Below are 25,487 nucleotides of genomic sequence, written 5' to 3'. Positions count from 1 at the left end.
AGCTTAAGAAAAATCCTTCCAGAAGAAGGGTTCTGCTTTTCATTTACTCATCATTAGAGCTCAACTCTTTTTACACATAACTAGACTCCAATAGCTTTTCAGGCATTCTTAGTGAACAAAAGCATCTTGCTTCACGTTTCAGAAAATAACAGCCATGTAACCAGGCTGCAGGTTACAGGTGTACTCAGAGCCGGTGTCATCAAACATACTGAAGCCACCCAACCACGTGCATCAGATGATTTTACAGTTCACATAAAAATGGTGAGAAAATTTTAATAATCAGGACAAAAAATACAAATTTTATTTAAAATTCCTAACATGGTTTTAAAAAATACCTTTTTTAAAATAATAAATTGTCTTTTGTGTAAATATAGAGTTCAGTTACACTTATTTATGGTATGACTATATGAACTCAACCATAAGACTATAGGAGGAATAGGCCATGTGGCCCATCGATATTCTGCCAATCAATAAGATCATGGCTGACCTTTTCACAGACTCAGCTCCACTTATCCACCTGCTCACCATAACCCTTAATTCCTTTAGTGAATAGAAATCACTGTCTTAAAAACATTCAATGAGGTAACCTCAACTGCTTCACTAGGCAGGGAATTCCACAGATTTACAACTGTTTGGGTGAAGAAAGTTAGTCAACTTAGTCTTAAATCTGCTTCCCCTTATTTTGAGGCTATGCCCTTGGTTCTAGTTTCATCCACCAGTGGAAACAACCTTCCTGCTTCTATCCTATCTTTACCCTTCATAATTTTCATGTTTCTATAAAGATCCCCTCACATTCATCGAAATTCCAATAATTTTGTCCCAGTCTACTCCATCTCTTCTCATAAGCCTATGCTCAAAACTCCAGAATCAACACAGTGGACCTCTACTGCACCCCCTCCACTGCCAGTCCATCCTTTCTCAAGTAAGGAGACCAAATCTTCATACAGCACTTCAGATGGATGGCCTCACCAGCACCCTATACAGTTGCAACATAACCTCCCTATTTTTAAATTGTATTCCTCCAGCAACAAAGGATAATATTCCATTTGCCTTGTTAACTACCTACTGCATCTACAAACCAACTTTTTGTGATTCATGCACAAGGACACCAGGTCCCTCTGCACAGCAGCATGCTGCAATTCTTCATCACTATAATATAGTCCATTTTGCTGTTATTCCTATCAAAATGGATGACCTCACATTCATCAACACTGTACTCCACCTGCCAGACCTTTGCCCCCTCACTTATCTATATCCCTCACTTTGCTCTACCATTCTTCTTAGTGGCATCTGCAAACTTCAGCACACCACACTTCATCTCCAACTCTAAAGCATCTATGTAAATAGGGCAACACGGTGGCTCAGTGATCAGCACAGCTGCCTCACAGCACCAGGGTCCCAGGTTAGATTCCAGCCTCGGGCGACTGTCTGCATGGAGTTTGCACATTTTCCCTGCGTCTGCGTGGGTTTCCTGCGGGTGCTCCGGTTTCCTCCCACAGTCCAAAGCTGTACAGGTCAGGTGAATTGGCCATGCTAAATTGCCCATAGTGATAGGTGCATTAGTCAGAGGGAAGTGGGTCTAGGTGGGTCAGTGTGAACTTGTTGGGCCGAAGGGCCTGATTCCACACTGTAGGGAATCTATCTAAATTGTAAACAATTGGGGTCCCAAGCCACAAGCTACTGATTAACTAACTAACAGAAAACAAAGAGTGGAAATAAATGAGTGTTTTTCTGGTAGGCAATCTTCAATCATGCTCATACATTACCCTTAATGCCATGTACCTTCATCTTATGCAGCAGCCTTTTGTGCGGTACCTTGCTGATTGCCTTCTGGAAATTCAAATTCACCATATCCACCCATTCTCCATTCCGCCACACTCGTAAAATCATCAAAGAATCCCAGCGAATTAGTTAAACATGCCCTGCCTTTACAATGGGACAATTTCTATCCTGACGTCTCGCTATTTCTTCCTTGATTAGAGATCCAAGCATTTTGCCCACTACAGAAGTTAAGCTCATAGTTACATTGCATTTTAACATACCTCAGAATTGTTATGGTGCAAGCAGCAGCTATTTGGCCCATCATATTTGTATAATTCTCTAAACAATTTAACTTATAGCCATACTGCTGCTTTATTCTCCCATAACCAGTTTTATATACATAGAAACATATAATCCACTGCTGAGTTGAATACCTCAATTAAATCTGCCTCCATCATACTTCCAGACACTACAGTCCAAACGCAAATGACTGAGAAAAAAAGGTTTGCTTCAGCTCGAATTTACTTATTTTGCTAAACATTTTAAAACTATTCTCCTCTTGTTAATTATCCCCTCTATCAAAGCTCCTCATGATTTTGAAAACTTTGGTCAGACCTCCTCTTAGCCTTCTCCTTTCCATGGAAAACAGTTCCAACTTATCAAATCTTCCCTCATAACTGAAGTGGCTCATCCATGGAGCCATTTTTGCATTCTTAAAATATTACATCTTCTAAATTGATATAATCCAAGGAGACTGAGGAAATACAGTAATAGAAAGTGAAGTGGGGTTTAGATATTGCCACGTATATGCCTAAGCACACATTTTGACACTGAGAAAATAAGGTGGCCTTATATTCCAGGTCGAATTGTGAGACCTAATCAATGTGACTGTCACAGTTGGGGGTCACACATAAGACATGGAATCACAGCAAAATAATGCAAATGCTGAAAATCTGAAATAAAATCAGAGGTGCTGGAGAAACTCAACAGGTCTGGCAGAGAGAGAGAAAAACAATTAATGTTTCTCGTCAAATATAAGTTCTACAGCTCAAAGGATGATTATTATGTCCATTGATGGCCAATCATTTCTCAAGATAATATCCGAGGCCCAAACATCTTCAGCTACCTCAATGACTGTTTCAAGATCTAAAGGTCAGAAACATGTCGTCTGATTCAACAACATACGCAACTCCTCAGACACTGAAGCAGTCTGTACCCATATGCAGCAAGAGCTAGTCAGCTTGTCTGAAGACAAGTGGCAAGTAACATCCCCACCATGTCGGTACCCAGCATGACAATCTCTACCAACAGGGAAACTTACCGTCTCCTTTCCATAAACAATGATATTACCATCGTTGAATCAATCAGCACTGCCCAGAAACTTAACTGGTCAGCTCTTATGATAACAAGTGGATCAGCAAACACATACTGTGAGGTGGTTAACTTGCTAGCTGACCCCTACAAGGGGCAAGTCAGGAATGTAATGGAATGCTTTCCATTTGCTTGGATGTATGCAGAGGCAACAAAATGGAACACTTAAACAGTCACCTTGTCGGCACTGTTTACAAATTACTGCCATATATTTGACCAAATCTCCTTTATCATACTGTTGGAACACGTAACCTCTAGCATCTAGAAAAAGGGAAGCATGTGCATGACAAGATCATCACTTACAAGTGCAAACCATGATTTGGAGACGCCGGTGTTGGACTGGGGTGTACAAAGTTAAAAGTCACAACACCAGGTTATAGACCAACAGGTTTAATTGGAAGCACCAGCTTTTGCAGCACTGTTCCTTCATCAGGTGATTGTGGAGAATAAGATTGTAAGACACAATTTATAGCAAACGTTTACAGCATGATGTAACTGAAATTATATATTGAAAAAGATCTGGATTGTTTGTTAAGTCTCTCATCTTTTAGAATGACTGTATTGGCTTCAGTTCTTCCATACGTAAATCGCAAAACATTCTTTAAAAGCTGCATTCTCAAGTGCACTTTAACAATTGGTGTCATGTCAGCCCAGATAAGGTATTGAAGGTGTTAACTCCCTGTGAAGCTGTCTGTGCCACAATGGTCAGACTGATTTGAATCTAAAAAACAGATTTACAGAATCTTACATGGATTCATGCAATTTTTGAGCAAAGTAAGATGTAATTCTGCAAGTACAAATTCACCCCACAAACTTATATGTGCATATCTATGTGGGTGTGTTTTTTTTTGGGGGGGGGAAAAGAGTATCAGTGTCTGTAAGAGTGTGTGTGTATATGTGAGACAGTATAAAGGCTTTAAGTCTGTGAGAGGGTGTGTGAGAGAGTTTATGTGTGAGTGTACAAGAGAGGGCCTGTGTGTGTGTATGTGTGCACACACATGTGCGTGTCTGTCTGTCTGTGCATATAATACTATAGTGTGACGAACCCAGGATCCCAGTTGCAAATCATATAGCATCCTGACATGGAACTAGACTATTATGGAGTCAAAATCTTCAAACTCCTTTCCTAGCAGCACTAAATTAACTATCGAGGTTCAAGATGGTAATTCACAATCACCTTTCAACAACAATTAGGAATGGACAACAAATTTTTGATGTTGACAAAAATGTCTATATTTAGTGAAACAGTTTTAAAAATATATGAAAAAAGGCATACAGTTGATTGTTGTTGACTCATCCAATGACTCTATCTCCCTCAGTATTGACTGCAGCATCAACCTTGATTTGTCTGTTCAAGTTCTGGAGTGGGATTTGAACACACAACTCTGGGGCTCAGAAGGAAAACAATATGAAAAATAATACCATGGAACAATTTTTTTAAAACTCAGCTGGTCAGTAAGCATCTTTCATAAGAAAGGCCATCATTTTGGTGAAAGGTCACCGCAAACTGAAACATTAGCTTTGCTTCGCTCCACAGCTGCTGCCTGACTTGCTGAGCATTTCCAGCATTTTGCAGCTTTGTGTTATTGTCTGCTGACAGCTGACTAATACAATCATCATGGCGTGATGGCGTGAACGCCCTTTGTGCAGCTCATCTCGGGTCAAGTATAACACCAAGGGAAGAAACGGTTTGAATCCGCCTCAGACATTCGTTGCCTCAAGTCTGGAAGTTAATAGCTTTGGAATGACGATCAATCGAAAGGAACAGCAAATCAATATAAAAACAAGATGCCGAACCTTTAACATTGAAGGTGGCAATATACACATCCAGGAATATTTGACTGTATGAAAATTATGAAGAGCAACAGGACGTGAGGCACTTGCTGGGATTCACAGGGACTCAGCAGACACGTTCTGGGCCCTGAGTGACACCAGCCTCCTCCTTCCCAAACCAAACACTGAGTCTGAACCCCTTGGCGTTATTAGTGCTCAAAATAATTTAATTCGGACAAGGAACACCAAGCTCTGCCCTCGATATTCGGCCGATTCTGCGTCACTCTTATTTACCTGTCGGACGGCACCGGCGAACGGAAACTCTTTGGCTTCCTTCAAATCCAGCCAGATCATCGGCATCCGCGGCACGGCCTCCATGTTCAGAGGACAACCGACACCAACCAGACGTCGGCCCCATCCAGCGGATATGACGTAACTACGGAACTGCACCCCTCCCCCCAAGTCTTGTGGGAATTGTAGTTCCGCCCTCGAATAGCTGGGTGCCTCCACCATACAAGAGTGGTGGAATTGTTACAATAATGAAGTGCTAAATTGAAACTGATCATAAGTGACAGTCATTGCCAATCTCAATCCTCTTCATGAAAAAGTGACAAACTTAAAAATCAAGAGATTTGCCATAAAAGTCATAAATTACATTTTTTCAAAGCTAATTTTGCTTGACGTCTTAGTTATACTTGTCTTCAGTATTTTAATTTCTAACATGTCAGAACTCTTTACAAACATTTTATCACTTCATCTGAAATGCTTTACAAAATGTTTTCTAAAATCCTAAGTAGGTCATCTAGCACTTATGCCAAGAATCAAAGTTAATGTATGGTCAGGGTGACCTTTCTTGATAACAGAAAGTGGTGGAGACACTGTGCAGGTCTGGCAGCATCTGTAGATTACATTCCCTATAGTGTGGAAACAGGCCATTCAGCTGAACAAGTCCACACCAACCCCTCTGAAGAGCAGACTACCCAGACCCACTCCACTATCCTATATTTACCTATAACATTGTGGGCAATTTAGCTTGAACTATTCACCTGACCCAGATTTCTTTGGATTGTGGGAAGAAACCGGAGCACCTAGAGGAAACCAACACAATCATGGGGAGAATGTGCAAACTCCGCACAGATAGTTGCCCAAGGCAGGAATCAAACCTGGGTTGCTGGCACTGTGAGGCAGCAGTGCAAACCACTGAGCCACCATGCTCAAGTCCAGTGAATCAGTCACAACATTTTGTTCTTGCTTTAAAACAATTCTACCTGATATCCTCATACATATTAAACAAGGACCTACTCCCACCACAGTAAAATGATACAGCATAGAAGAAGGAATTCTACCCAATGTGCCTAGGTGAGCTGTTTGCAGAGCTTTTTTTCCCTTCCAAGTTTTTATTCATTTTACTATATTGATTATTACATCTGCTTCTAACTGTGTACAGTAAAATACATTCAGGATCAGTACCATGATCCATGATGGAGAATAAAAATACATGAAATAAGATGGCATGAGCTAACCAGCAAATGGCACATTAAATCTGCAGTGATTGTAATAAAGTCAGCCAGGTGGACCTCACAGAATATGAGTTCCCTGACTGGGCTGTTAATCTGGCCCAATCAGAGAACCCTGGCTGACAGATATAAACACAAGTGTTGCTGGGGAAAAAATAAGCACTTAGGTGGTTAAAAAAAGGAAAAAAAAAGTAAACAGGAGTGCAAAAAGAAAAAAAACAGGAGATGTGAAGGGCACTGCTTTTCACTGGCCACTCAGGTGTTTGCCTATCTTGAGAGTTGGATCAGTGTGTGTGCGCACGTGCAAGGACTCTCCTCCTTGAAGGGGACTGTCCCTGGAGTAGCTGCCCCACATCGGGTGAGAGAGAGGAAGGAAAGAAGGAAGAAGAGGAGGAGGCAGAAAAAAATAAAAAAATAAATGAACACAAGTGTTCGGGTGGTGGGGATCCCCAGTGTAGGTCTCTCTACGCGGGAGTCCTCCCCCTTTCTCTCGCGGATCTGGGGTGGAGGGTGCTGCACGCAGCAGTCCCCTGCAACCGCAGATTGCGGTGGTTCACGGACTCCCAGCCCAACTGCTTGTTCTGTGGCGCTGTGGAGTCCGTGGACCACGTGTATATTGGGTGTGGGCGTTTGCACTCCCTTTTTGATTCCCTTAAAACCCTTCTCCTCTGTTTTTGGCTGCACTTCAGTCCCACGCTCCTGATCTTTGGGCACCCAGTACGGAGGAAGGAGGGCAGGTCTGAAGACCTCCTCGTGGGCCTGCTCCTGGACCTGCCCAAACTGGCCATCAACAGGTCCAGGCAGCGGGCCGTGGAGGGGGTCGTTAGGGCCGACTGCCTGCCCCTCTTCCGCGGTTACGTTAGAGCCCGGGTGTCCTTGGAGAAGGAGCACGCGGTGTCCACCAACACCCTGGAGTTGTTCAGGGAGAGGTGGGCGCCGCAGGGAGTGGAGTGCATCATTTCTCCCTCCAACTCCATTTTGATTTAGTCCCTACCCTCCCCTTCACTGTTTTGATCACACAGCACTGTCCTTTGACGTGAAGGGCAGCGCTTGTCACTGGCCACCCGGGTGTTTTCCTATCTTCCTGGTGGTGGAAATTGAATAAAGATTGGTGCACTTTGTGTAAAAAAAAAAAAAAATAAATAGGGATTCACACAGCACTTGAGGTGTTCTAACTACTCAATTGAATTTAAGGCTGACTTCATTCTATCAGTAGCCAAGCCTCACCATGGAGAGGTAAACATAGGAGGAATAGAGCTCCAGGTTGATCTGCTTGTTAACAGCATCCTCACAGTCCTTGTGGTAGTTCTGACACACTTGGGAGGCCATCTTCACTACTCCTGCTCACTATCACCTAGATAACTCTAGAACTAAGCTTCTCTTCCACAAGCTCTTGTATTTATCCTCCTGGGACATCTTGCACTCAACCAGAGAGATGTATCATCAACATTGATTGGCTATCAGGGATCATCACTGGGAATTGCTCATCAATCCATGCACAAATGAACAAAGGAGAGGGGATTGTGTGGTTGGGGCTGAAACCCAGATCCAATCAGAGATTTGGATTGCAGAGAAGCTTGGGAAATTAGGCCTGATGATGTCATTGAGGTTTTCATAATCTGTAAAGATCTCTCTGTTTAATACCGTGGAACTCGACTGCCTGCCCCTCTTCCGCGGTTACGTTAGAGCCCGGGTGGCCTTGGGGAGGGAGCACGCGGTGTCCACCAACACCCTGGAGTTGTTCAGGGAGAGGTGGGCGCCGCAGGGAGTGGAGTGCATTATTTCTCCCTCCAATTCTATTTTGATTTAGTCCCTACCCTCCCCTTCACTGTTTTGATCACACAGCACTGCCCTTTGATGTGATGGGCAGTGTTTGTCACTGGCCACTCGGGTGTTTTCCTATCTTCCTGGTGGTGGAAATTGAATAAAGATTCGTTCACTTTGTGTCTCTCACTGTGTCTCACACCTGCACACACACACACCATGGGTGCTGGGGAAAAAATAAGCACTACCGCGGTTAGGCGGTAGTGGGGGATTAATAGAAAAAAAAGGGAAAAGGAAAAGGAAAAAATAAATAAATATAAGTGTTTTTGATTTGATCCGTGCCCTCCCCTTCACTGTTTAATCACACAGCATTGCCCTTTGATGTGAAGGGCACTGCTTGTCACTGGCCACTCGGGTGTTTCCTTCTTCCTGGTGGTGGAAATTTGAATAAAGATTCGTGCACCTCGTGTCTTTCACTGTATCTCACACCTGCACACACACAACATGGGTGCTGTCGGGAAAATATAAGCACTACCGCGGTTAGGCGGTAGTGTGAGGGTTTAATAAAAAAAACAAGAGTGTCAGATATCCTGTTCACTCTGAGAGTTGGCTCTGAGGGATTTGGATCAGTGTCAAGAACTCTCCACATGTAAGTAAAGGGTGACTTGGTGACAGGAAATTGATCTCTGTGGACTTATCTCATCTGCTGTTGCTTGATCAAAGGTGAGGGGTTAAGCTTTCCTTAATTACATTGAAAAAAATCATAAACACAAGTGTCTTCACTCTGAGAGCTAGCTCTGGGGGAAGTGGACCAATGTCAAGGACAAATAAAGGGTGACTTGGTGGAGGGATTCTGGCCCCTGTGGAGTTATTTCAGTTACAGTTTAGAAGAATGGGAGGTAATCATAGAGAAACATGTAAGATTCTGATGGGATTTGACAAGGTAGATGTCGAAAGAATGTTTCCCCTAATGAAACAACTAGAACTAGAGGACACAGATTAGAAGTAAATTTATGTTTCAAACCAAGATGATGAGAAAAGCTTTCTCCTACAGGATCATGAGTCTGAGGCATGGCTACCTGAAGGCTGGTAGCTAATATAAAAAAGTAAAGAAAAATAAACAAGAGTGTCAGTGGTTCTGTTCACTCTGAGAGCTGGCTCAGTGTCAAGGACTGTCCATGTGGAAATACAGAGTGATTGTGGTGATCGGAAACTGACCTCTGTGAAGTTATTTCAGTGATGAAGAGAGTTAAGCATGCTCCTGAAGAAATTCTGTCTGGACTCTAACCTTTAAGTTTGCACAAGACCTTGGCTAGACTAAGAACCCATACTGGGAATCTTTTACAAAATAAGGGTACAACTTTGGTTCCAGTCTCTTATGAAAATCAATTAGTTCAGTTACCACTGATTGTAGTAAAACGTTCAAGCCCAATCATGTTTGGGTGAAATTTATTGAGAAAGATTCATCTAGATTGTCTCAACATTTTTTGATTAGAAAATGGCTGTCTGACTGAAGTCCTAATTAAACATCCAGAAAATTTGCAGGAAGATCTAGGGACTATCAAAGGAGCTAAGGCCTCTGGAGTTATTTCAGCATCCAAATTTAGCTGAGATGCAGGAGGCAGAAGATGTTGATACAGGGATGTTTTTGGATTAGACATCTGTTTCCATAGGTCTTAGTTCTGGAGTCCTTCTTGTTTATGACGTACATTCATCCTTTGAACTTAAATACAGAAAATATGACTAAGAAAATGTGTATCTCCCAGAAGTTGGTATGGTGATAACTTGTGAGGAGGATAGCTGTAAACGCAGAACTGCGGCAAATATAATTCAACCTGCAAACTGTGAAGTAACAAACTTTGTAAGAACTAAAAAGCAAGGAATTACAGTAAGGATGGTAAGACCCTGGAAGGAACTGTAGATCAGAGCGACCTTGATGTACATGTTCACTGATCTCTGAAAGTAAGAGGACAGGTATATAAGGTGAATTAAAAACATATATGGGATATTTGTCTCTCTTAACCAAGACACAGAATATAAGAAGACAAAAATAATGCTGTAACTGTATAAAAACACTAGTTAGGGCACAATTGGCAACCATTGGTCAATATTTATAGGAAGGATGCGATTGTAGATTGTAGAGAAGGTGCATAAAAGACTTTCCGGATTCTGAGATCGGGGGCTGAGGTATGAGGAAAGATTTAATTGACTGATGTTGTTTTCCTAGGAACAGTGAAGGTTAAGAGGGGAACTGATTGAGATATGTAAGATTATATGGGGTATAGATAATGTGGATAGGAAGGCATTTTGTTCCATTTGTAGAGGGCTCAATAACCAAGAGAAATAATTATAAAGTAAGAGACTTAGAAGAAAGATGAGGAGATTTTTTTCACCCAGACGATGGTGTGAGTCTGAAATAGTGGTTGAATCAGAATCTCTTGTATCATAAGAATAGTATTGCAGTCAGATCCTGTGCGGACGGGCTAGCGGGATAATTTGGTGACATCTTTAACCTCTCTTTATTTCAATCTGAAGTGCCCATCTGCTTCAAGAAGATGATCCTCATCATTCTGGTGCCAAAGAAAAATCATGCAGTGTGACTTGACTACCACCTGGTGGTTCTGACCTCCTTAATTATCAAGTGGTCTGAATGGTTAGTCATGGCTCACATCAACTACAGCTTACCAAGTTGCCTTCATCCTTTGCAATTTGCCTACCAGCAGAATAGATTCACAGCAGACATCATCTCCCTGGCCCTATGCTCATCCCTAGAATATCTGGACAATGAGGATACCTACATCAGGCTCCTAGTTATTGACTACAGCTCTGACTTTAACACCATAATTCCAAACCAACTCATCTCCAAACTCCAAGATCTAGGTCTCTGCCCCCCTCTCTATAACTAGACCTTTGACTTCTTGACACCTGGAGTGCAATAAGTAAGATTAGGCAATAACAATTCCTCCACAATAATCCTCAATTGTGCTCTGCAAGGCTGCTTACTCAACCCCCTAGTATACTCCTTATACACAGTTAAACCTTGACTGTATGGCCAAATTCCATCTCAACGCCATTTATAAGTTTGCTGATGACAACGCTGTTGTAGGTCAGATCTCAAACAATTACATTCAGGAAGGATTTACAAGGATATTGCCAGGGTTGGAGGGTTTGAGCTATAGGAAGAGGCTGCATATGCTGGGGCTATTTTCCCTGGAGCATCAGAGGATGTCAGGTGACCTTATGGAAGTTTAAAAAATTATGAAGGGCATAGATAGGGTGAATAGTTAAGGTCTTTTCCCCAGATAGGGGAGTCCAAAACTAGAGGGCATTGGTTTAGAAGAGACCTGAGAGCAACTTTTTTCACGCAGAGAGTGGTGCATGTATGGAATGAACTGTCAGAGGAAGTGGTGGCAGTTGGTACAATTGCATAATTTAAAAGGCATCTAGATGTATATATGAAGAGGAAGGGTTCTAGAGGGATATGGGCCAAATGCTGGCAGATGAGACTAGATTAATTTAGGAATCTTGTCAGCATGGACGAGTTGGACGGAAGTGTCTGTTTCCATGCTGTAAATCTCTTATGATTGTGTGATGAGGAGAAAGTGAGGGCTGCAGATGCTGGAGATCAGAGCTGAAAATGTGTTGCTGGAAAAGGGCAGCAGGTCAGGCAGCATCCAAGGAATAGGAGAATCGATGTTTCGGGCATAAGCCCTTCTTCAGGAAGAAGGGCTTATGCCCGAAACGTCGATTCTCCTGTTCCTTGGATGTTGACTGTATGATGAGACAGGGTACAGGAAAGAGTCTGGATGGGATGATCTTTGTAGGGTCGGTATGAACCCAATGATCTGAATGGCCTGCTTCCACCCTGAAGGAATTCTATGATTCTAAATCTTTTAAACTCTGGTTTTGATTGTATTCAGCCCTTTCTAAAACAGTGAACTGTGCTTGACCTGGGGTGGACAGTAACTACAATTTAAATTTCTATGGCAACTTTTGAGAAGATTTGTAAGGTGGGAAGAAGGTTAGAGAGAGGGAATTCCCAAGAGTTGAGCTGATCATTGTGACTGCCATCTTTGCTGTGAATTAAATTTTCTCATCTCAACTACCAATGTCTTCTCTGGCCTTTCACAACACCCTGGCCATACTTGGTCAATGGGATACAACAGTGGAAATAAACAACTTTACCGAAAGATGAATACGTTTCGAATAATTCCCAGATTTCAGAGCCCTTCTGCAAAATTGTGAGAAGTGCCTAATTTTATATAGATATAATATCATTTGAGATATTTATTTCTCAATTAAAGTTATAATTAACAGATTATCTGGTCATAATTACATCGCTGGAAGGAGCTTATTGTGTGCAGTTTAGCTTCAGTGTCTCCTACATTAAACAGTATCTACACTGCAAAAAAGTCTTTCACTGTTCTGTATTTATTTATGTAACCCCAACATTCCTTTGTGCACTGTGAGGGAAACATCATGGGGCATTGAAATGACAATGCTATTTTTTCATTTTTAAACTTTAATTCATTAAATTATAAAAGTAATAGAGATGTGAATGTAGGCTGTTTGACAGAAAAGGTTCTTATTTCATCCTTTCATGGGGTGTGGACCTTTCAGGCAGAGACAACACTTATTGCCTACCCCTAGTTGCCCTTGAGCTGAAAGACTTTCTGAGCCTTTTCTGAGGTCAAGTAAGAGTCACATCAATGCCAGACCATGTATAAAAAACACATTTTCATCACTGGTTAACCACATTAATTTTTATGACAATTGATGGTATCATGGCAACCAATACTGAGACTGACTTTCAAATCCAGAATTATTAATTGAATTTTACCTCTTCCAATAGTTTTGATGTACAACCAGAGCATTAAACTGGGTCTCCCCAGTTTATTATTCATTAACCTAGTAACATTACCAGCAATGTGTCCCAACAGGGAACACACACAAGTAAGGCTATTAAGGTAGTGAGTGATGCTAATTAAGCCAAATGTATGTGGACAACTGGCCCTGCAGACTGGCTGTTTGGTTTCAGGAGTTACAAGAGATAGTGAGGACTGCAGATGCTGAAGAGTCAGAGTCAATAGACTGTGGTGCTGGATCAGGCAGCATCCAAGGAGCAGGAGAGTCAATGTTTCAGGCATGACCCTTCATCAGGACTCGGTGAAATCCTGTTGAAGGGTCATGCCCAGAACATTGACTCTCCTGCACCCCGGATGCTGCCTGACCTTCAAGAGTTATGGTGAAAATAAAATTCAGATCCTATGAAGAGCTTTAATGGAAGTACTTCAAAGCCAACTGAAGTGCTTTGAGATCATTTGGAGGTAGTCAATGACTGTAGCCTTGAAAGACTTTCCTGGGTCACCATTTTAAAGAATGTGCATGGTTAGTGAGAGCAGCTCGAGATGTTTCTCTTAGCTGTTTATTATTTTCCACTTGCAGCTTGTATAGGCAACAAAGGAGCAAACATGCCTTTTTGGTTTCACCTTTCTTTTGTCCCTTCCAACTGCCCACTGAGCCTCCATTTGCCAGTCATGCTTGCTCATCTATTCAACCAATATCCTATGTTTCACATATACATTTTCCAATATAGAACCATATGAACACCATACTCTATCCAGGTGTTTCTCCCACTACTGGCCATTAATCCACAGAATTTTCCAGGCGAAATCTTACTGCACACTCCCTTTCTCTTACTTCCAATCAGTCTGGCTATCTACAGTTCTTTACTGCTTTGTGTTTTCCACCTTCACAAATCCTGCAAATTATGCCAAGCTATTATGCAGATGGAAGAATAATCCAGTCTAGTCTGGCTGCTCAAGGTTTCTTTTACCAATCTTCTTTATTCAAGCTTATGCAGGGAAGCCAAAGGACAAAGCAAGATCTCTCTTCTGACTCCTTGAACAATGGTTACAGCGTATCTTATGATGTCAAAATGTTATCAATTATAATGTTTGTTGATCCATCAATTATACAAGGCGTTACATCCAAATTTGGCAATCAAATGGATACAATATCTTTTTTTGGATGCATACCTCCTGTTCTTCTTGCTTGACCAGCATGTTGGAAAGGGTTTGCCCACTCCATGTGCTTGTTGAGACATATTTGTGCCTACAGCCCTTTTACCACCCTACCTTGTATACTAAAGTTATAAAGTTGATGTTTGGGTAGTTAAAAATCCACTACTATTATTGTCTTCTTATTCTTTCACTCCACTGAAACTTTGATTATACACGTCAGCCTTTTTGAAGGCTGGTATTACATACCCAACAGCATATTTGCCTGTTTGGAGTTTTTGACTTCTATCCATTTAATGATCCTTCTAAGATAGCATCACTTATATACTGCTATATTTGATTCTTTGACCAATATTGTGACCTCCTCTTCTTCTATCTCCCTCTCTTATCCTGTATGAATATCCTAAAGGTAAAAACAATGACTGCAGATGCTGGAAACCAGATTCTGGATCAGTGGTGCTGGAAGAGCACAGCAATTCAGGCAGCATCCGACGAGCAGCAAAATCGACGTTTCGGGCAAAAGCCCTTCATCAGGAATAAATTCCTGATGAAGGGCTTTTGCCCGAAACGTCGATTTTGCTGCTCGTCGGATGCTGCCTGAATATCCTAAATATTGACCTGCCAATCCTACCCATATTTCAGCCAAGTCTTGGTTATGACAATAATATCATACACCCAGGTGCTATTAATGCCCTCAGCTTGTCTAGCTTATTCTTCGGGCTTCTCGCATTTAAATATATTCCATTTAGCCTTGCTAAACTCATTCCTTTCTTATTTCCTCTGCAATATGGACTCATTGGCTTGCGTTTTAAGTTCTATATCTATGTCAGCCTCATTTCCCTTGAACTACTAGTCAGGATACTAGAACAGAGTTGAGGAGAAACTTCTTCACCCAGAGAGTGGTGGGTGTGTGGAATACTTTGCCCCAGAAGCTGTGGAGGCCAAGTCTCTGGATACTTTCAAGAAAGAGTTGGATAGAGCTCTTAAGGATAGTGGAATCAAGGGGGAACAGGATACTGATTGAGGATGATCAGCCATGATTATAATGAATGGTGGTGCTGGCTCAAAGGACAGAATGGCCTACTCCTGCACCTATTGTCTATTGATCCCATTCCCCCTGCCAATCTATTTTAAGTCCGCACCAACAGCATCAGCAAACTTCCCAAGAGGATGTTGGTTCCAGTTCTGTTCAATGTAAGCCATCTACTTGTACAGTATCAGAAATGGTCCTAATCCCTCTGGAATCTAAAGCCCTACCTCCTGCACCATCTCTCTAACCACATATTCATCTGCGCGATTCTTCTATTCCTATAATCGCTACACTGACAGTGGTTCAGAGATGACTACTTTAGAAGTGCTCCTTTTAAATTTCCTATGTCGAACTTATTGTCTTGATGGTAGCCTACATTGCCCTCTGCAATAGAGTCCTGAAACCTTGGTATCTATACCTCGCATAGACCAGAGTTTAAAACAGCCCCATAGTTAGATCCCCAGCTCTATCCCACGCTGGGCCACCTTTGTGGAGATAGAAAATAGATGGTTGACAGGCCCACCGGCCTGCATGTGGTAGATAGCTAACACAAATTCCTACTGGCCTTTAAGGACAATTAAATGAGGCTGACCAGGATCTTCCAGTTGATGTTCAGCTTCTCACAGGCAGGCAGGCTCGAATTATGCCTCCCTTGATGTTGTGGCAACTGAAGTGAACCTTATAGAGCTTGCCTGGCTTTTACACCTGTTATTTCATTTCAATGATTTTCTCAATCTGAAAGAGGGCACTACTATGTAGAAATGCCATCAGACTTTATTGGCTGCCATCATCAACCTCTCCTTTCCAAACTGGAAGATCTCTTAATGACCCAGCCATAATTGACTGCAACGGTGGAAAATAAATCATAGAGTGATTGTTTTCCACGTAAAGTGAATTTCTCCCCACATTGCAGCCCGATGATACTGTTCTAAAGTCCACATGGACTACAAAGTTACTTCTTGCCTTTTGGTTATGACTCCAGTTTTGTGCCAATACTGTTGACTGAACTGTGGTGCTGCAAACATTTAAGATGAATGCAAGGCAGTTAGGGTTGAGCAATGAGTACCAACTTTGCTAAAATCCAAAAATGAATTAAATTAAAATCTTGAAAAACCAATTTTTAGGACAAAATAATGGGTTATATTTTCAACTTGAGAGGTTTTCTCCAATTCTTTAAAGTTGATTTAACTGAGAATTCCGCACTTTGCCGCTACCTTTGTCAAAATCAAGTTTAATACTGTGATCCCCTCATTATAACAGTACATTAGAAAGTTATTCTGCCCATTATAGAACTCGGGACCTTGCTAGCAGCCAGTAGTGAGACACCCATTGCCACTCCCATACTCCCTCCCACTTCCCTCCCCAATGTTTAAGATATTGCCCAGTATGACAGGGAGGCCATAAAAGGAGCTAAAATACAATTGTTTGGTCTTCCCTGGCTTTTGCAGTTGGTGTCAGTATAGGCAAGTATAGCTTACCACAGTGGCACATGTCTGCTTGATTCTGACAGAGGTCAGAGTGCCTGTAGGGAACTATCTTCTCCCCACAGCCATACTGGGAAGTTGGAATTTAGAACTGGAAATGCTAGAGTTTTTGTTTCTGTTTATTATCACAAAAGCTAATCACCTGGTGGCAAAGGAAAAAATTCAACAAGTGCAGGTTAAATCAGACCCATTTTTATTGACAGGGTTTTGTTAAAACACAGCTTGTGAATATTTCTGCTTGACTTCATTCCATTGATGATACTTCGGAATCATCTAAACTCTCCACCATATTGCTGCATGGTCTGAAGGAAAGGAAACAAACGTACAATGATTTATTAGGATAACTTGATTCTCTCACGTTCCAAAGTTAAAAGAAGACATGACTGACTCAGCTGTAAATTAAGAAATAACCAACAACCTGTTGTGTTAATTTAATTACATTTAGAGATACTGAGGTGTTTGAAATGAATGCAGTCAGACAAAAACTGACATTGAACCAAACAAGAAGACAGCAGGACGGATGGCCAAAAGCTGAGCCAAAGAGGTAGGTGTTGAGGAATTTCTTAATAGAGGAAGGAGGTAAAGAGACTATGATGTTTAGGCAGAGAATTCCATAACCTAAGACTCACACTGTTGTAGACATGGCCACCAATGGTATGATGGAGAAAATAATACACACATATCAAAATTAGTCAAATGCAGAATTCTTCAAAGGTTTTATGATTGAATGAAGTTGCAGAGAAAAGTGAGAGAAGTTGTGGAGGGATTTGAACACAAGGATTAATATTTTAAATTCCAGGTGCTTGTGGACCAACAGATGATGTAGGTAGCAAGCATTGAGTTAATAGATAGAAATTAATGTGATCGAGGCAGGAAGGTTCGAGGTGAACCCTGGTTTTATCAGGGTACAAGAGAGGACTGTGAGGTGGTCCCACTGATGGTTGAATTGGCCGGTGACGCTCACTCTTTTGGCTTAATTATGAAGGTTGATTATGGACAAAATACAGGAATACTATACAGGGAAATCCACATGCATATTTGGCTTGGTGAAGTTAGCTTTCATTGAATATCTGGAGTTCTGTTCGTGAATGAGTATTGGAATTCAGTTTCAAAGTTTGGGAGAGTGTAGACCATGGCAGGAGGATATAGTAATAAAGCTAAATATGCAGGTGCTGAAAATTTAAAACTAAATACAGGAAATGATGGAAAATCTCAGTTGGTCTGTAGCAAGAGATAAAGAATTAACTTTCAGGGCAGTGATCTTAGAGATATGACTCAGGAGTCCTACCTGCATTATCCAGTCCATATATGCTGATACTCGAGTAAAAACTGTAGGGTACCTCTCCATAACACAGGAGACTGGTCCAAAGCTTACAATACCATGGACAACCCACATTCCAGTATCATCCAGACAGTTCAGAGGGCCACCAGAATCTCCCTGTCAACAAGAAAATGCAAAAGAAGTGATGAGATTAAATCATTTAGTTTATTCCTTCCACTAGTAACATATCATTGACTCAAGGGCTCACTACGTTACAACTATTCATGTGGTATAAGGGTAGGGTCTGCATCATGATGACAATATATATTAGTAGAAGTTAATACCTGACATCCTGCAGTCACACCGTCACCCCCAGCACAGACCATATTTTCAGTGATTGCACTTGACCACCAGGACGGAGATGAGCATGTCTTATAGTCCACCACTTGGAGCAGAGCTTGCTGCAGAGTGGAAGATGGAACACCGAAAGCTGAAAAAGGGTATAGATGTAATTTGATCTTATTCTTAGTGGCTCAGATCATCCTACCAGACCTATACTATCAGTTTTCCAGTCCAGTAACAAGGTTATGCATTTAATGAGTTAAGTTATTTATGTCATGATTACCACGTTACTTTATTCCACTATGTCGTAGAATGGCATAAGCTTACAGGTACACCTGAATCAATATCTGCCCTAAAATGTCTCAGGGAAGTTTGAAATCATAATGAAGGATATAGTGACACCTAATGGTTAAATATCCATGCTGCAAATTTAATTTTAAGGAGTGAGATTTTCTCTGGTTGTTATATCATGTCAAAGCACCTGCATGGTGGACAATGTGGAGTCTTAAGCCAAAACAACATTTATCTTACACTTAATGGAAGCCGCCAAATCCATTAAGAAGCTAAAGGTTAAATATGCTTGAACAAGCTGCAAGGAGGATTGTTAAGGACTGATTGCTCAATACAATTGCCTTCCAGCACTTACTAAGGAAACTGTATGGAATTTTGGTGGCTGGCAATTGAGAAAACTCTCTCTCCTAACAATGACTTTGATTGGGAGTAAATATGTTGTTGCAAAAATATTCTGAGCACTACATCACATCTACATCACTTTTAACTGCTCAGTTGCCTCTGGAGGTTCGAAGAGAACTTCTGAAACATAGCAAGAGAATAGCAGGAAAACTTTATCAAAACTTCAACATCATTCCATCGAAAATGATTATTTGGAAGACTTCACCAAAAGAGCTTAACTGCTGTGCCACTTCACCTTATTGAACAACATAAGGAGAAGGACAGTGCTGGTCATCAATACCCTGTTCGGGATTGCTATCGGCAGCCGATGGGAATAATAGGAATACAAAAGCCACGACAGAACAGCTACAATGACAGGAAAACACTGATATTCTCAGTTAGTGTCAGTACAGGACAGCCTCTTTCACTGAAAGTCCTCCTTTAGGACCTTGTCACATTGTGTGCCCTCTCTCACTCTATCCCTGAGCCAATCTGAAACAGATGTTCTTTGTCAGCCTGTACACTCCACATCTTCATTGAGGTGGGTTTATGGAGCCAATATATCATATTGCTGGAAACATTGTGGCCGTCACTTTCAGGCAAGTTCAAGTTATGGTAATTGAAATAGCTCCAAAGAGACCAGTATCCTGTTATCAAGTAACCCTTTACTTACATGTGGAGAGTCCTTGACACTGATCCAACCTCCACAGAGACAGCACTTAGAGTGAGCAAAACCTCAGAGTCCTGTTTATATCTGCCAGCCAGGTGTCCCTAATGGGACCAGATTATCAGCCCCAATCCAGGATCTCACATTCAATGAGGTCCACCTGGCTGACCTTCTTACAATCACCACAGTGGTCAGTAGTTAGAACCAAGCTCTGTCGAACAGGGCACAATATCAATTCAACTGCAGTTTTCACATTATTTTGCCCAAATAAACCCCAGGCTATCCACCTTCACTATACAAATCCTTTCCATAGTCTGTATTCGAACTATTAATAATTTCAGACTTTCTAAGGAAATTTGACAATGGACAGTAGCCAAAGTCCAAATTGAACTTTTTAATGGGACTGCTTAATATCTAAAATACCAAAACAAGCCATTCAGTTCAACTACTCCATGCTGGAGTTTACACAGTAACTTCATTTCAATTTAATTACCTCTCCTTGCCCTGAATCCCATGTTCATCTATTGCCTTCCACCTCTTCTTAAATGCACTATTGCTTTCTAGTACTAACATTCTATGTAGCATTTCACATTCTTGTGGTTATCCATATAAAGAAATGAACCTTAAATGATTTATTTGATCTATTAACTATTGTGTTATATTTACATTCCCTGTTGTGAACTTACGTTGAGTTAATCCCCATCCGGTGATGTAACAAGGATATCCATTGGGTAGGACCTGATCAAAGGGTGGTAGGAGTGCTACTGCTACATCAGGAGTAGCATATGCAGGTTGTTTCAATCGCAGTAGGGCAATGTCATTTCTAAAAGTCAGAGTAAAAAGTGAATGCAAAGATCAGATTGGTAAAATATCCCAGTTGTTTTTCTGAGTTAGCTGACCTCATAAGTAGCTCCAATGTACCCCGGCACCCTTGAGCTATGAAGGAAACAAAATCAGTCAACATTCTCATGGTTGATCATTTTAGTTCACTCTGTTAAAAAGTTTAATATTGATTAGGTGCAATAAAATGGAGCTTATAGTTGTCCAATACCTTTCATGACCTCAAGATGTCTCAACGTCCTTTGAAGCCAGTAAAATCCCTTTGAGTTTTAGGGCTGGATTTATAGTTTGAAGCTCTGAAAACATAAGTTGGTCTGTTGTCCAACTTCAAAAGTCCATCCCGTCTCCAAAATTAGTGAGACACATTTCCCATGCACAATGTCATGCTGACTATCCCTAATCAGTGCTTACTTTTCCAAATGCATATAAATCCTGTCCTTCACAATCTCCTCCACAACTTTTCCACTACTGAATTAAGGCTGACCAGTCTATAGTTCCCTGGCTTTTCCTTACAGCCTTTCTTAAATAATAGTACCACTAATAATAGCCAACCTCAAGTCTTCCTGCACCTCACCCATGGCTATTGATGATACAAATATCGCAGCAAGGGGCCCAACAATCTTTTCCCTAGCTTCCCACAAAGTTCTGGGAAAAAACTTGATTGTCTCCCAGTGGTTTATCTACCTTTGTGCATTTTAAGATACCCAGCACCTACTCTTTTGTAATATGGTCATTTTTCAAGATCATTATTTATTTCTCCAAGATCTCTAACTTCCATGTCCTTCTCTGCAGTAAATACTGACGTGAAATATTTGTTTAGTTTTAACAGTATTAGACAGGAACTTTTAAAAGTTGATGTAGGGGGGGCAGCTATTCGCAGGTAAAGAGATATTTGGGAAGTGGGAGGCCTTGAAGAATGAGATAATGAGAGGTCAGAGACAATATGTTCCTGCTAGACTGAAGGGCAGAGCTGGTAGGTGTAGGGAATATTGGATGACTAGAGAAATTGAGGCTCTGGTCAAGAAAAAGAAGGAGGCGTTTATCAGGTATAGGCAATTGGGCTCGAGTGAATCCACTACATGATAAGACAGTAAACTTTCTGTATTTCAGGTATATAATTTTTACCAGTTAATCATGAGTGCTGGTTAAAGCAAAGTTTGCTGTGTATTTCTGGCTTAGACAGCCTCTTTAAATCCAGTAATGGATTCAAAGTTTATGGGGATAAGGGAGGAAAGTAGAGTTGAGGATATTCAGGTCAACCATGATTGGAGGAAAATACTTGATGGGCCAAATTGTCTACTTCTGCTCATTTATTTTCCTACAGGTGCAGTACTAAGTTCAATCAGTGCAGTCAAAATGCACCTTACCTATAATTCAGCATCTGAAAATGACATTTGAAATTAACACATTTAACACACATCTTTCAAAATACAGTATTCCCAACTTCTCAGGAGGCTTCCCCAAGGCCCTCTAACTCTCAAACAATGTAGATTTACAGAATTCCTTTAAATCCTGCCTGACTTCCCCGTGACTACCAATATTGATCTGCATGTCAGAGTACATGCAATTGGAGTCACAATCCAAACCTAACTCAAAACTCTTCCTGCATTGGAAATATTGTGAGCCTTTTTAATGTAGGAAATTTAAACTAAAAAAAACACATTTTGCTGATTCCTGACCCTAGGAGGAAACAGAAATTTGACCTTTAGTCACTATTGTTTTGAGAGAAATATAGCAGCAATCATTCACACAGCAAAATTCCATAAATACAATGCATTAAATAGCCTGATGGTATGTTTTACTGATATTGGTTGAGGGAAAAATATTGTACAGAACAATAGGTGAAAACCTGCTGCATTGCATTCAATAGGATTTTTTATATCCACCAGAGACGGAATACAGAGTCTCAGCATAACATTTAATCCAAATTACACCACCTACTGATAATTTCACACTCCTCTAATGCTGCAATAATGTGTTGATTACTCACTCAAATTTAGAGTGGGATTGACCTCACAATCTTCTAATTTAAAGGGAGAGTTCTACCACAGAGCCATGGCTGGTACATGTCGTGAAATAGTTCATTATATGCAACTGAAGCACAAAATCAGGCTTGCTTCTAATTCTGCCCATACCAGTCCATTGGGCAAGGATTCAGAATTGAATGAGATATGGATTTGCAGCCTGGAAGTGAAGAATTCAAATTATACTATGACAAACTATGATTCTAAACCAAACAAATCTGATAACTGTTGACTGCCACAGTGTGAAATTGCACTGGTCTATGTATAATTGTAGGAGAAAGTGAGGACTGCAGATGCTGGAGATCAGAGCTGAAAATGTGTTGCTGGAAAAGCGCAGCAGGTCAGGCAGCATCCAGGGAACAGGAGAATCAACGTTTCGGGCATAAGCCCTTCTTCAGGAATGAGGAAAGTTTGTCCAGCAGGCTAAGATAAAAGGTAGGGAGGAGGGACTTGGGGGAGGGGCGTCGGAAATGTGATAGGTGGAAAGAGGTCAAGGTGAGGGTGATAGGTCAGACTGGGGTGGGTTTGACAATCTGTGGGGTCTTAGGGTGCCATTATTCAAATATTAAGCGGTAAGGGCCTTTTTATTTGTTCAAGGAGTGTGGGTGTCGCTGGCAAGACCAGTGTTCATTGGCTAAACCTTTGAAAATGTGGTGATTAGATGTCATCTTAAATAATTGTAGACTGTCGTGAGGGTAATCCAGAGTGGTGTTGGCTAAGAAGTTCCAGACAATGTTTTGCCAAGACAGGATAATGTGTGAATTGGAGAGCTGCTTGAGATGGTTGTTTTCCATATATTTTCTGACCTTGATCTTCCTCTTACTTGAGATCACCTGTTTAGGAGGAGGTGTGAACTGAGTTATAGTGCATCTTGCAGAGTGTACACAATGCTGATACAGTCAACTGTTGGTGGGTGGGATGCTATTTTGTCCTTGATGCTGCTGAACTCATTAAATGTTCAAGCTGCATTAATTTAGTCAAGTAGAGATAATTTCATCCTGGTTATCATTTGTGTTGTAGATAGTGAAAACCGTTTGGAAAATTGTGATGAGTTACTTGCTGCAGAATACCTGTCACCTATATCTACATTTTCTATATCCTAATGACTGGAATAGTTGTGGAATGAAAGATCTTAGTGGAGAAGTAAAGCTGGATAAAGTGCCCTGTTATATCAAAGCTGCTTGCTCACTGCAAATCTATGTAGAAATGTACATCATTTCAACACATGCTAATTCACTATCAATGTAGTATCCTGACTATCTGTAATTTATTACAGTACACATTTTAACTTGTATAGGATAAATTCCATTTCCTGATTGCAGCTAGCTGTTGTACTTGCCCAAGCTCAGGAGGTGGTAATGGTGACTTAACCCACTTAACATTTGACCTGAAGCCATACATCATTACCTCTACAAACTGAAACCAATTGCAGGTAAATCCTGTGTATTGTTCATCTAAGTACTGACTGTATAGTTCATAGTAGGAGTTCAGCCTAATCCAGTCAAGGGTTTACTTAGATTTAGATTACTTACAGTGTGGAAACAGGCTCTTCGGCCCAACAAGTCCACACCGACCCGCCGAAGCGCAACCCACCCATTCCCCTACATTATCATCTATTGCATCCTCTGCACCCGATGTGGCCTCCTCTATATTGGGGAGACAGGCCGGCTACTTGCGGAGCGTTTCAGAGAACACCTCTGGGACACCCGGACCAACCAACCCAACCACCCTGTGGCTCAACACTTCAACTCCCCCTCCCACTCCACCAAGGATATGCAGGTCTTTGGACTCCTCCATCGCCAGACCCTTGCTGTTTCTTAGTTCCAGCCAAATAGACTCCACACAATGTTCTTCCAGTCTGAGATTCTTCCTTACTAATACACTAAACCCATCTCAGAACATCAATGCAACCACAACTATTTTTCCTTTTTGTCTGTCCTTCCTGAGTTTAGAATATTCTTAAATATTCAGTTCCTGGTCATCATGCAGCCATGCTTCCGTAATGACAATTATGCCAGAACTACTTGCCTGTATTTGTGCCTTTCAATCATCTACCTTATTGTAAATGTTGTGTGCACTCAGGTAGAGTGCCCTTAACTTTGTCATTTTGACAGAATTCCAGACTTGAGGCATGCTCAGTGTTTGGCTTTGTTTCTCCTGCTCTCTAATTTCTCTCATAGCCTTTTTACTTCCTGTTACTAGCCTAACTCCCTTCGTCTCTAGTTCCCACCCCCGACTAGCTAGGTTAAACCCAGTCCCACAGCTTTGGGGTTTCAGCCCCAGTCCTGTTAAGGTGGAACCCATCCGGCTTGTACAGGTCCCGTATGCTCCAGAATGGTTTATCAGAAATTTCTCAAATCTGATGCCTTCCCTCCTATATCAGTTCTCCAGCCATTTATTCAATCTACTGATCTTTCTGTCCCTACATTCAATAACATGTCGCACTGGGAGTAATCAAAAGTTTACTGCTGTTGAGATCCTGCTTTTTCAATTCCTTCCTACCTCCCTGCATTCTGCTTTAAGGACCTTATCCTTCTTCCTACCTAGGTTGTTGGTACCAAAGTAGACCACAACTTCTGGCTAATTCCCTGCCCCTGGAAGGATGCTTTACATGCTGCACATTGACACTAGGCACTAGCAATAGAGAGGCAAGGCACCATCTTGGAATTATAGGTAAAGCTGCAAAACTCACCTGCCCGATCCTTTGACTATGGAATCCTTTATCATTATGGCCTTTCTATTGCTACCTCCTCCCTTGGTGCTATGTTCAGAATGAAGTCACTTCCCACTTTGTGTGCCCTTTTTAAACCTATTGCTTTGACTCTCAGCACTGTGATCAGAATAGAGCTATTCCCCACACTCTTTTTAAACTTGCTGCCTCCTCTCTCGGCGCTGTGAACAGAATGAAACCACTTGCCCTTCTCTATGCTCTCTTAAAACTTGCTACCTCCTCTCAGGATG

General features: G+C 41.4%; 2 protein-coding genes across 2 annotated transcripts in view; both read right to left on the bottom strand.

Moving 5' to 3' along the window:
- The window catches only part of ptpn23a (protein tyrosine phosphatase, non-receptor type 23, a), a 94,871-nt gene extending 89,402 nt beyond the window's left edge, over positions 1-5,469 (bottom strand). The window contains exon 1 of the mRNA XM_043687916.1: positions 5,200-5,469. Within this exon, the coding sequence (XP_043543851.1) occupies positions 5,200-5,418 (219 nt within the window). The 5' untranslated portion in view covers positions 5,419-5,469. The remainder of the gene's footprint in view (positions 1-5,199) is intronic.
- Positions 5,470-16,896: 11,427 nt separating this feature from the next.
- The window catches only part of LOC122548777 (chymotrypsin-like elastase family member 2A), a 32,666-nt gene continuing 24,075 nt past the window's right edge, over positions 16,897-25,487 (bottom strand). Inside the window, exons 6-9 of the mRNA XM_043687543.1 lie at positions 20,349-20,485; positions 18,326-18,471; positions 18,009-18,158; positions 16,897-17,022 (exon numbers count right to left, since the gene is read on the bottom strand). Coding sequence (XP_043543478.1) covers positions 16,990-17,022; positions 18,009-18,158; positions 18,326-18,471; positions 20,349-20,485 — 466 coding nt within the window. The 3' untranslated portion in view covers positions 16,897-16,989. The remainder of the gene's footprint in view (positions 17,023-18,008; positions 18,159-18,325; positions 18,472-20,348; positions 20,486-25,487) is intronic.

This window comes from Chiloscyllium plagiosum, chromosome 4 (genome assembly GCF_004010195.1).
Source record: "Chiloscyllium plagiosum isolate BGI_BamShark_2017 chromosome 4, ASM401019v2, whole genome shotgun sequence".
NCBI classification, from domain to species: Eukaryota; Metazoa; Chordata; class Chondrichthyes; order Orectolobiformes; family Hemiscylliidae; genus Chiloscyllium; species Chiloscyllium plagiosum.
The sequence above is the reverse complement of the archived record's forward strand: the minus strand, read 5'-3'. Positions and strand labels throughout refer to the sequence as shown.